General features: G+C 37.8%; 1 protein-coding gene across 5 annotated transcripts in view; it reads right to left on the bottom strand.

Annotated features, from left to right (window-relative positions):
* DAGLA (diacylglycerol lipase alpha) overlaps window positions 1-13,333 on the bottom strand; it is a 162,649-nt gene that overhangs the window by 17,873 nt on the left and 131,443 nt on the right. For all 5 annotated transcript variants that reach the window (XM_042464710.1, XM_042464700.1, XM_042464726.1 and 2 more), the window contains 6 exons: window positions 12,143-12,299; window positions 11,656-11,739; window positions 11,431-11,508; window positions 6,212-6,292; window positions 3,079-3,221; window positions 1,054-1,122 (listed from right to left, as the gene is read on the bottom strand). In XM_042464710.1, coding sequence (XP_042320644.1) covers window positions 1,054-1,122; window positions 3,079-3,221; window positions 6,212-6,292; window positions 11,431-11,508; window positions 11,656-11,739; window positions 12,143-12,299 — 612 coding nt within the window. The remainder of the gene's footprint in view (window positions 1-1,053; window positions 1,123-3,078; window positions 3,222-6,211; window positions 6,293-11,430; window positions 11,509-11,655; window positions 11,740-12,142; window positions 12,300-13,333) is intronic.

Raw genomic sequence — 13,333 nt, 5'->3', positions numbered from 1 at the left:
TAGATACACAAATGAAAGGTGTAGGTATCTTTACTTCAACAGAAAAAGTGAAACATATGGCTGTTACTGAAACTCAGTAGAACCTGCTACTATGAAGCCTTGGGCGGACTCCCTACTCAAGATCCTAAGTTTTTCACAAGGACCATGACAGTACAGATTTATCAGTAATAGCTTGTAAAAGTCTGGCTAAGAGGAACGTTCCCTTTGTGACTGCAACTCACAATGGAAGTTGCCCCCTGACTACCTTGGTACTTTTTTTTATCAATGAGGTAATAAAACCATAAATCAAATTCCGAGCCTAGCCACCTGACACTGATTTGTGAAGCTGTTGCTTCTACAAACTGAAAATATTACAAAATAATTCATAGCTGCAATTTATTTGTTATGACAAGGAGACTGTAAAAAGATATGAGACATTAAAAAGAAATAGCTAGAAAATCATGCATATGTCTGAGGTGGTATGAAATGACAAGGTGCACAGGTAAGCGAAAGATGACAACATGAATACAACAATACACAGTACACGAGTGTAAGATGACTGGGCTCACATAATACAAGGATGCTAGACAGGAATGAGGTGACAACACTCATAGATCAAGATACAGTGTATAGATGGGAGATGACACGGAAGACATAGCCAGGAGACAATTCACAGGTATAAGATGGTTCAGAAGAGATGACCTGGGAGAGAGTACAAATGTATAAATGACAATGCAGGTAACTTAGGAGATGGAAAATATATATCAGATCACAAGGAATAAAAATGGAACCAACACAGCCACTTTTTTCAGTAATACAGGAAATTGAAAAATAGGGAAGGGATATACCAATTCATAGGGATGTGACACACCAATGTATGTGCCCAGGCAAAAGATACAGCAATACAAGTTGTATCTAGGTAGCTAGGAAAAGAGGGGTGAACAGGAAGCACATGAGGAGAGATAAATGGGAAAACAGGACAAAAGTGAACTGGGAACTTTAAGACAAGAAACCCAGAGATTAAGTATAAAAAAAGCTACACTGAGATACAGAATTCTAGACTTCTTGACTTGCCTGGGGACTAAGTCTTTACCCAAAACAACTGCTGTCACAAACTCTTTGGAGTACTCCATGGCATCCTCACTAGAATAGAAACAGGAAGCAAGAAGAAGCTGGTGAGATTTCACTGATAGTAAGGTACACTTAATATTCAATTAATTTTCTGAATCAAAAATTGAATCATCAGTACATTTTTAGAAATATTTCATATGGTAAAAATCCTAAGAGAACAGCAGAAAATGAAGAACATCTCATTAATTATTGAAAGGGAAACATTATCTGATAATGAGGATGACATCAGTGCCAAAATGGCTAATACACAATGTTTAAGTCCCAGGGAACAGCTATGCAATCCCTCTGTTTATAATTCAGGATTTTGAAGTCTTTTCAACTGTAAAATGTAATGATAATTCTAAAAATGTACTACATCCACAAAAAGAACAATGGTGAAGAGAATATTAAAAACCTAAATATTTTCAGGATTAGTTTTCATGAGTAATTTCCATGTGATTCGCAGTTCAAATATGCTGATAGGATTCCCATAATTAAAGATATATTGAATAACTACACTTCCACACTCTGCTGTCATAGACAGCCTTCCAGGCACTCAACAGTACTAAGTTTCTACTGTACAGCACAGACAATAATTTCCTTCTCATGACAAAGAGTGCTCTTCTTCATGCCAGGTACATAACTGAAGAAGTTGACTTCCAGAGAAGATAAATATCCTGGGCACTTCAGTTCTCACTTTTTATTTGTCTGTTTGGCAGTATCAAACTCTTACTGGAATCTAACAGGCCTCTAGATTAAGAATTAAAATTTGAGTGGTTTCATAATGTCTATAGTATAGTTAACATTAAAAATGAGATTTTATTGGTAACATAAACCAATGTTATTGGTAACATTGGTAACATTTTTATGGACTTCAAATCTGCATCCCTCACCTGTTTGTGGGTGGCAAGTGGAGGGGACAAAATGGTGCATGCCCCAGTGGTGCACACCTGTAGGTGCCTGCAAGCCATGCCGCCATTCAAGCCAAAGGGGCTTGAATATAGGCTAGTTTCCGTTTTCGCATTAGGGTCCGGAACAGATCCTCCGCAAACAAAGAGGGACAACTGTATATTCGATAAACAGTGTAACACAAAAACCTTTAGGGGCTACTGGCGAATGTTGACATTCTTCTCTTGACTGAATCACAAGAATCCAGTTTGCATTTTCTTCCTACAGAGTTTCCTCTAAGGAAATCTAATCTGTTGTCATATTTCAGTTCTGGAAAAACCACACAGAGGGAGCAGCATATGTTGAGCAACTCTTCAGTCTAGCATTGTAGATGGGAGGATCTATTTGTTTTGTCAGGGTCAACTAAACCACTAACAAAACATGTGACTGAGGAAAAGATACAAACCACCAATTATTCAACAATCCTCATGTGGCTATCAGAAAGCCCTAGAAAAGAAAACAGAAGAGAAAACTGAAACCCATAATTTTGGGGTGAAATATGGGGCTCACAGAAAAAAATGGAGATGATCCAATGAAGTCTAACTGACTTTTCTTTTCTTTTTTAAATTACAAACAGGAAATCAGTGCTGATTTGCCGTTTGAGATGGTTAAATCTTATGTTAAAATAAGCTCAAACTCAGACAGAATGAAACATCTGAGGTAAAATTTACTTCTGTGTTCCAAATCCTGTGGTACTTTGTAATGGATTTTATTTTTCTCCATACACACAGGAATGTACCAGAAAAAATGTCCCCTACACTCTTGAGGGAACATTTCAAAATATAGAATTTATGATATGGATATTTATGGTATATACTAAGCTATTTTTCACCCCCCACCCCGTTTTAAGAAGATGGTATTTAATAGTTTCACTTTTCTTTCAATAAGATTATATTGAACCTTCAGTGATTTAGTAAACTGAACATTTTTTTTAAAAAAAATGGAAATGGGGATCATAGATATCTATGTGTGGATAAGCTTGCTGAAATCTGAGAACGCACAACACCTCATTCCCTTTATTTACTAAATACAAGCACCTACCTTAAAAGGCCACCTGGGGGAGAGTAGGCATAGCACTTTAGAGTTGGGTATTGTGGACGGAGCAAAAAGGACAGAATGGCAGCTGTGCCTGCCCCTAGAGAATGGCCCACCACAATGAGGCCATAATGTTTTGTTCCTCTGCCCTGCAAGACAAAATCCAATTAGATATCAGCAGGTTATGACAATTCTTCTCAAAGGCCTTTCCAGATTAGCCTCCTAGACCAGCCTCCCCCCTCACTGACATCACTGGTCCCATACCCCCCCTAGAAGATGATACCAGTTCTCGCTTCAACTCTATCTCCAATTTTAGTATATTTTAGCACATTTTATTGTTATTTTAAATTTATTTGCTGTTTTATTCTTATTTTATTGTTTTTGCCTAATGTTTTTATTGAAGGAGGGAGGGTTGGGATAGGGGATGGTTTTTCTTCTTAGTTTTAATTTTTAAGTCTATGTAGTTTTATTGTTTACTTCTATTGTAATCTGCCTTCATTCCTTTGGGAAAAGGCGGAATATCAATAAGTTATTATTATTATTATTATTAATTATTATTATTATTTTATTTTATTTATTTAGATAAAGAATATCTCTTTCACTCAACCGAGAGACATATATAGTCCATAAACTGTACACTATCATCTAACAGACGACACTGGCATTCCAAAGATCCTCATCTAATGACTTAATCACTTTGTAGAGACATGAGTGTGGCTCCTGAGACAGCTTTTATAAACTAAAGATCCTGGAAGCAGAAGGAAAAGAAACTATTTTTGCTGGACCCCCTCCCTACATATTATTTCAAAGGGCCATTAGTTCTCTGAAGAAGGGACAGCAGAGTAATGGGAAATCTTGACTGTCCCTACCCCCCATGGGAAAACTGTGTGAACAGAACTCTGCTCAGACAATGTTCCCACGAATAGGAACAAAAACAGCCTAAACCAAATTGCTAGTCCAAATTAAAGTAGACTTTGAATCAATAGGAATGTATTAAGTCAACACCTATGTAAGTGCCATTGATGCAAGTGGTCTACTTTAGTTGGGACTAGCAATTAGATGTAAACCCCTGAATACAAGGACTAGTTTTTAAAGGAAGTTTTCCAATTTCCTATTTGTATAAGCAACTTACACTCTCTCAGCCTTTGGAGAAAGCAAGTACAAACCCCCTTTGAAAAGATCTTGCCAAGAAAACCCTGTGATAGGTTTGCTTTAGGGCTGCCATAAGTCAGCATTGATTTGAAGGCACACAACAAGAATAATGATCTTTTAAATTGCCTCCTCACCTTTCGTAACTACACAGTCATCCCTCCACATTTGCAGGTTAAGCATTTGCAGATTTGATTATTCTCATATTACTATTTTTGCCACCAGTTCCCTGAACCAGTACAGATGTTCCTTCACTCACCCGACAGGGAGAAAGGGGAAGGGGATGAGGCAGGTGTCCCCCTTCTCATTCATCCCAACCCCCTCTCATCCCCTTCCCCCCTCATGCCCAATTAAGTGAGCAACTGAGAAAATGTATGCATGACCAGGCACAGCTACCCTGCCAGTACAGGTACTTTTTTCCCCTCTGTGTTAAATACGGTTTGGGGAGGAGGAAAGAGATATTCTCCAGTTTTCTTTCTTTCATGGGGGTTCTACACTCATAACCCCTGCAAAAACTGAGGCTGACTGTAATTAGAAACAGTCTCTCCTCAGATAAGGCAGCATCCCTTCAGAAGAAGAAACAAAGAATTTTATGCTTTTATGTAGAATTTTATGTAGCATGATTTCCCCACAAGGACTATTAGCAGTCCTTATAAGACCCAATTCCAAATACAAAGTACAGTGGGCCCACTGTATTGGTGGGCTGCTGATCTGTGATTCTGACTGCTCACAGATCACCATGTCCCATATTCAATGGCAGTGATGTGAATGAGCACATGCTGAAGTGTGCACATTCACATTGGCACCACTGAGGTAATATGGGGCACTGTCATCCATGTTTTTCACAGTAGCAGGAGCCTCAGATCTGAAACCCTGCTAATACAGAGAGTCCAATATAATGTCACAGTTTATATTCTAATGAACCTTAAGAGTGGATCTAAGTGATTTAGTCTACAAAAGTGCCAATCTACCTTATAGGGCTTGCTGTAAGAACTAAAGCACAGTACATGAAATAACCTTGATCACACTAAACTGTATATTTTCCAGAAAATACAAGTCAAACATAAAATAACATCTTGAGTTGCTACATTTACAGACATGAAAACCACAATATAAGGGACAACATGACTAACTTCAAATAAAGACCAATATAGAAGAACAGGGAAAAAAATCAGGGCACCACAGGCTTATATCATTTCTCAGCAAATGTAGCAATGGTGAATTTCTTTATTTTCAGATCATCACATTTCCCCATTAATTCCCAGTTTAATATCTAGGGGGAAATACCTCTCAGTGCACATATTTAAATACAGATATTAAAATAAAAATATTTAAATGTGTGTTTTGAAATATTTAAACTGCCAAGAACTGTACTGCAACATTTGGAGAAGTATGAAGCTAAATTCTAATTCACATATTAGTCTAAGAGGTGCTAATCAGGGTAATTTTGTATCGGAATTTGAGAAAACAAATTCCTCAAGCATACCTACAGTGGATTATTTTTTTCTTTCAGAATTGTCCTAAAGAACCTGGAATATAGCAACACACACAATACACTATCAAATAATTACAGGCATAATGACAGCACAAACTAATATAATTGAAGGAAAAGAGAGCACATGTTGTTCAGGGGAAGCAAATAAATGCAACTACTTCCTAATTTGTTACAAAGCTCAAGTGACTCATCAATATGGAACATGATTTTCAGCTGAATTTTGACTATTATTAGCATCCTAGGATTTCACCATCCTTTTCATTTCCCAACTTTACTGTCCTAATTTTTTTCCAAATATTGCTTCCAGTAACTAATTTTCAGAACAATGGTTTACACATCTAGTGGCCAAGAGCAGCTATGATTGCTAGAAACGTAGAGAAGCTAACAGTGTTTCCAGTAATTTTGATATATCATGTAACAAGCTATAATAGGAAAACATGGGTGGAAGTATGAACCTCTTTTTCCTGACCACACTGCATAAAAATTAAAACTCACCAAATCACGACCAAAGGCCTGAGAGAGCACCATCTCTTGCTCTAATTTCTTTTTAATATACTCAGCAGACAGCACCATTCCCTGAAAGGAGCCAGAAAGAAGCATGTAAAAAAAGTTTTAACAGAACTGAGCTGTCTGTCAGCATACTGAAAAATATGCATTACCACAAGTAACCACAATCTTCCACACTTTTCATTCTCCATAAAGGACAGTAAGAGCAATTAAGTGCAGTGGAAAAAAAGGAGATTATCTGCAACGTCTGAAGCTTGGCTAGATCACACTGGCTGGGAGTGGGAGAAAGGTGGTAGCCCCCGTGTGTGTGTGTGTGTGTACGTATCTTTAGCTTATACATCAGTAGAAGGATTCCACTGTGGGTCTCTACAAATGAAGCTTTTTTTCAGAGAGAAGAAATTATTCAAGATAGGTGGGCCACATATAAGGATATCTTGGTGAAAAATATAAAATATTAACCCCAGAGGAATGGGTGGAGAAGGGATATAGATATTATTAGATATAGATTATTAGAAGGGATATAGATATAGATATAGATATTATTGGTATAGACACGTGATGGAAAGATTCAGGATAGATTCAAAGTTATATGGTATTGATACAGAAGAAACAGGATCTGAATTAGGGAAAATACTTATGGGAGAAAATAAGATTATATTGAAAATATACAAGGAATTGTTAAAACTGGATATGGAATCTGAAGTGGTTAAAGACTGCATGATAAAATGGGCTAAAGATTGTGGGAACCTATTCCAATACAAGAGTGGGAAAAATGTTGGCAAATAAGGCTCAAACACACACAGTCTGCACGGATCTAAAAGAGCAATATTATAAAATGCAGTATAGATGGTACATGACGCCAGACAAAATAGCACATATGTTTAAGAACACTAACGATCATTGTTGGAAGTGCGGGAAAGAGAGAGGAACTTTTATACATGTCTGGTGGTCATGCCCAAAGGTTAAACCATACTGGGAAGAAATTAAAAAAAAATTAGAGAAATCCTTCAGATAGATTTTTTTAAAAAACCCTAAAAAAATTTTTCTGGGTATGACTGACCAGGAGTTGGTGAAAAAAATATGGTAGAGTTTTGTTTTATTTAATAGGTTAGTGGCAGCCAGAATGGTCTATGCAAGACACTGGAAAGGGGAAGATATCCCATCCTCTCTGGATTGGATGTGGAAACTTTATGATTTAACAGCGAATGATAAATTAACACATTTAATCAAATTTAATTCTTTAGAGAAATTCTTAGAAAGCTGGACTCCGGTCTTAGAGGCAATAGAAAAAGTTCTGGATTTGAAATTTACTGATCTCCAAGCTGACTCCCAAGGAACTGTTTGAATAAATTGGAAAAAAAATAGGATAGATATTTGGTTAATATAGTTAAAATCAGGTAATATAGGATAGTTCCATGAATAGCCAAAAAGAGGCCAATATTTAATATATCTTTTTTGATCATTCATTTTTTCAGTTAACCAGAAATTATAAAAACCTGAAAGAAAGGTTTTTTTCTTTCTTATTTCTAATTCTGGGGTATTTAGAGATGCATTTTAGTAACTACTGAACCTAACAGAAGAAATTTCCTTTCTACAGGGAAGAGAATATTAAGGGAGGTAATTACAGAATACGTAATACTTATAAATTGGTTATATGAGGAGTATAAGATATAGTAAAAATAGACAACACTTGTAATTTTTGGAAGTCGCAATTTTTAGATTTGTTGTTTAGTCTGATATGGAGTGTATGTAATGTCTACTGTTTAGTGGTTTGTCTCATTGTGTCAATATGTTGTATGTTTTGGTCTTTTGTCTTTTTAAAATGAAACTTAAACTTTTTTAAAAAAATCTTAAAACTAAAGTAGGAAGAATTACACACACACACACACACATACGTTTATTTATATTTTGCCACCTCTCCCAATGGATCAAGGCGGGATTAAAGCTCACTAAAATACACATAAAAACACATCAATAAAATAAAATAAAAATTAATTAAAACTAGCTCATCATCAGGTGGAATCATAGAGCCTCTCCTCATAGGGAATGGTTTCCAGACCCTTCACCATTTTTGTCATCCTCCTCTGGACACACTCCAGCTTGTCAACATCCTTTTTGAATTGTGGTGCCCAAAACTGGACACAGTATTCCAGGTGATGCCTGATCAAGGCCTGAAACACATGGCTCATATGAAATGGATTCTGGCTGCATTTGGGGCATAGCGTTCAGAAGACACATGCCCCAAACGCGGCCGGAAGCCGCACCAATGTTGTGCCATCCAGGAATAATCAGGCCAAGAAGGAACAGATAGGATTCTCTCCTTCCAGTGGCCCACCTCAGGACCACAGCGCCAACCTGGATTGGGGCCAGGCACGTGCATGGCCCCTGCAGAATCAGCACCAGCATGGCCGTACACCACTCTTTCAGGCCTGTCTGTTTTGGGCCCAAAGCAGAATAAAGTGGTACTATTACAGGAGCCCTGGTGGCACAGTGGTTAAATGGCTGTACTGCAGCCATTCACTCAAAACCACAAGGTTGCGAGTTCAAGACCAGCAAAAGGGCCCAAGCTTGACTCAGGCTTGCATCCTTCCGAGGTTGCTAAAATGAGTACTCAGACTGTTGGGGGCAAATTAGCTTACTTGCTAATTAGCTTACTTGCTGTTCACCGCTATGATCTTTGGAATAGCGGTATATAAATAAAACAAATTATTATTATTACTTCCCTCGATCTGGACACTATACTTCTATTGATTCAGAATAGAATTGCATTGGCTTCTTTAGCTGCCACATCACACTGTTCACTCATATTTAACTGGTTGTCTCCTAGACATGTACTGTTGTTAAGCCAAGTGTCCCCCATTCTATACCTATGCATTTCGGTTTTTTTCTGCCTAAGTGCAGTACCTTACATTTCTCCCGGTTGAAATTCATTTTGTTAGTTTTGATCCGGCTTTCTAATTTATTAAGGTCATTTTGAATTTTGATCCTGCCCTCTGGAGTGTATGAACTATGCCCTCTATTCCTTCATTCAAGTCATTGATAAAGCTATTAAATAGCATTGGGCCCAGGGAAGAACCCTATGTTATCCTGCTAGTTACTACTCTCAAAGATGAAGATGAGCAACTGGTGAGCACCCTTTGGGTTCAGCTGGTCAACCAATTACAAATCCACCTAGCAGTCTTGTCTAACCCCCATTTTCCTAGCGTGTTTGTCAGAATATTGTCAGGGACTTTGTTGAAAGCCTGACTGAACTATGTCAGTTTCATGTTGATTGACTTGGGGATCTTTTTGGTGAACCAATGGACCCAGCGGGTCAATTCCACCCTACAATAATTTGGCATAGATTGTCCTGTGGGCATACCAGCACACACCTGCTCGTGGCCACCAGAAGAGCTCCTCTCCACCTTCTGGAGAAATAGCTCAAGCTGACTCCTAACTCCACTTCAATGACCATCCAGAGAACTGTAATTTCATTGTAACATGCCAGTGCTTATAGAAGTTACTCTGAAGAATTAATACATCTGATTTCCATAGAGTTTTTAATACAGTGCGCCCGCACCATATATGGGTACACTATACACAGCTTTCAGTTTATGCTCAAGTCGCATGGCAATGGAATGAATGGTGCGCCTGTGGCATGCCTGTGTCGCTGCGCCCGAGCCCCATTATATTGAATGGGGTTCAAGCATACACATTTTTTGGCTTATGCGGGGGTCCGGAACAGATCCCCTGTGTAAGATAAGGCTCCACTGTAGTAGTAATAGTAGTAGCTGTTGTTGTTATCATTTCTTAACCACCTAACCCTACGGACTGAGGCAGGAAATAACATATTAAAATACAGCAACCAATACACACATTATTTTTATTTACTCAGTTTAGAAGTAGCGAGTAACAACTATTATTACAGCACCTCTACAATAATAACAGTAGGAATTAGAAAGACAATATTCTCACATTATACATAATACTTTTAAAACATATTCAGACTTGTTGGATGTACTCTGACTTCTATTAGAGCTTCACCAATCAGAACCTGACACAAAAGGCTCTCTCAAAATTAAATAATTCTTTGTCCAGAAATGTATTTAAACATGCCCCTTTCCATCTCAGAATGCCAACCTGCTTGTCAGAGACTAGCATACAACTTCTTCTTCCTCCCCTTCATGCCTTACCCATATCCTCCTCCCTCCCTCCCTCTTTTGCCTTGCTTCAAGTCATTCAGATGTTGAGGATCAACCCACCTCCAGTCACTCCCTCATTTCCCACCAACTGTCCTGTAGGTGAGCACTGAGTGCCTGATGATGATAACAGCAGTCGTAATAGTCAGGATGGGGGCTCCCATTTTGTCGTGTCAGAGTGCTCTCTTACATAATATGTTTTTTCCCCCCTGGGGTGGTGCTGGTGGAATGCCAGCTCTTTCCCTTCTCCCATTCTAACTTCATCATGAATTTATTCTTTAATGCCTCTACTATCTTCCACTTGCTGGCTGAAATACTTCAACTTTATCCATTAGCAAAAGGAATATAATTCATTTCCTGTCTCTTGCATTCCGAATGTCCTTAAACAGCCCAATACACTTGATCATTTTTTAATGTAAACCACATCCTACAATGTTAGTCATCTTTATTCTGCCATAATTCATAATTTTCTCATGTCTGCTATACAAAAATATATATGCTGTTTTTGTCCCACACTTCCATTTAGCACTACATATAAGATAATTTTATGGGGTCATTTATCATCTATAAATATATTTGTGGTAGTCTTTCTTGTAGTTAGCTTAATATTGTTAATTTTATTAGAAACCTTTTCAAATTGCTTTACGGACACAATGTATTGTGCCCCATTAACATATTTGCTAGTACCAGAATATCATAGAATATTACAAGAATAATGTTTGCTTTGTTTTTTAAAGCTCCATTTCATGTCAGTTCTGCATTAGATAGTGAGAGGAATGGTGTTTACTTTCTTAGCAGTCTTGTAAGGTTATGACTAGATGCTAGTCCTTTGTTCATTTTTTTATTTCATTAACAACTACAATAATAGCAAGTTCAAGACTTATTGAAAAGAAATATCACTACAACAGGCTACAATTGTGCCTTTTATGAAAGGTTCTTTTAAAATAAATTTACCTTTTAAGGGAAAGAGAAAAAGAAAGAAATGAATGACAGATTAACCAAGAAAGATACAGCTAATGTTATAGATACCTTGTGCCCAAGCCAGGTTCCATGATGACCTTCCACTGGGAGGCGCTCAGCATCTCCAGTCAGATCAGTCAGAGCATCCTAGGAGGAGAGAGCAGTGTATAATCAGGTATGTCTGAATCACTGTTATAAATCTAAATAATATGCTTGTTAATAATTTACAGAACCTTAGAAACAGAGCATAAAATGGCGCACAATGTTAGCAAATATAACAGGACGCACTATTACCTTTGGAGACAAAGTTCCTCGGATACTGATGACCACTTTTTTTTTCTCATGATCTACCGCCACATAGAAGGGGGTTTCATAGACCTAAAGAAAATGCAGAATCATGTAAAAATATACAGTTTTACTATAATTGAAGGGCTTTTCTGTCACATCTCACATCATGGGAATAAAAGTGAACTGACAGATGAAGGTTAGGAAAGCAACACTCTGAGCTTAATGGCACTTCAGCATACCCAGAATCAAAGAATCATTGATTCACAGATCTGGATGGTTTCCCAAAAATCATCTAGTCCAAGCCTCTCCTAGTGCAAAGAGATCCCAGCTAAATCCACATATAATCCATATGTGCATCTGTATACCAAAAGTAGTAACTCTTGATTTTCTGGCAAAATTTTAAAAGTTTCTACTACAGTTTCACTTTAGCATATAGCTCTAGAATGCCTCAGACATGTTTTTCAGCCCAAGGAACTGCTCATATAATTCTTACCGCATCATGACACGAAGTATATACAATGTCCACAGCTGTCATATTTTCATCAAGAAAGTGGCGACGGATGGCAATAGCATTGCAGCCACAGCAGTTATCTTCCTCAATAGTGACACCAGGGGCATAGCGGGGCCGAGTGGGGCAAAGACAACAGCATCTTTAAAGAAAAACATTGTGTAAAAATGTGGAACAAAAACAAAAAATGCAAAATATAAAAAAAGAAGCAAGAGAAGAATCTAGTGCATACAAAACACTATACAGTTTCTAGCTGACATTTTCAGAACAGGTAAGATGCTATACTAGTAATAATGTCTTTATTTCCATAGACCACATAGACAGACATGATTTTCCCATGGTTGATGCACAGGCTCAACACCAGCATTACATTCATATCTCCTGTAAATCATAACTGGACAGTACAGTTTGTCCTTACTTCCTGCTTCTCTCCTCCATGGACCTTTTCCAGGGGCATTTTCAAACAATGTTTTTCAAAATCTTGGCATCACCATGCCAAAAAAAAAAAAAGAGAGAGAGAGAGAGAGAGAGAGAGAGAGAGAGAGAGATCCTAATGCTAGTTATAATGCTTCCAATGTTTTAGACCTAACTGGATCTGCCCAATGTAGTGTTTAAATGGTAGCTGTTAGCAACTGAGGGAACAGAATTTTAAGACTAAAAAGGCCTTCAGTCTGATCCAACATGACTCTTTTCATGTTATTATTTATAATCAGCTCTCCAAAATCTCTGAACCACCTCTAAGGCTCCATGCTGATTTTTTTCAACATGGGAGGACATCTGGGGATATGGATTGGGAACCCTAGCTGCCCATAATCTGTGCTTCTCATATGTCTAGTTCAGAAGCACTTCTGATTAGCACTAATCAAAGTTTGCCTGGTTCTTGTAGCACGGCTACAGTTAAAACAAACAGGAAATGCAGGAAGTAATGTGTATATGAGAGGGTAAAGAAGAAACATGAACAAGTGTGCAGCTTTTTTATTCATGAACTTCCATGGCTTGAATGAGCAAGGATATGATATCTGACTATAATTACTGTTGCGCTAAAAACCAAGACAGATGTAATAGGGGAGATTTCAGAGCGGATAAAGCTATTAGTTGTGATGCCTATATATTACTTCCAGAAAGAAATGCAGTGTCCCTTTGAATACTAGAGAATGAGTAGAGGGTTTGTTGTGG

The sequence above is a fragment of the Sceloporus undulatus genome, chromosome 1 (genome assembly GCF_019175285.1).
Source record: "Sceloporus undulatus isolate JIND9_A2432 ecotype Alabama chromosome 1, SceUnd_v1.1, whole genome shotgun sequence".
Classification (NCBI taxonomy): Eukaryota; Metazoa; Chordata; class Lepidosauria; order Squamata; family Phrynosomatidae; genus Sceloporus; species Sceloporus undulatus.
The sequence above is the reverse complement of the archived record's forward strand: the minus strand, read 5'-3'. Positions and strand labels throughout refer to the sequence as shown.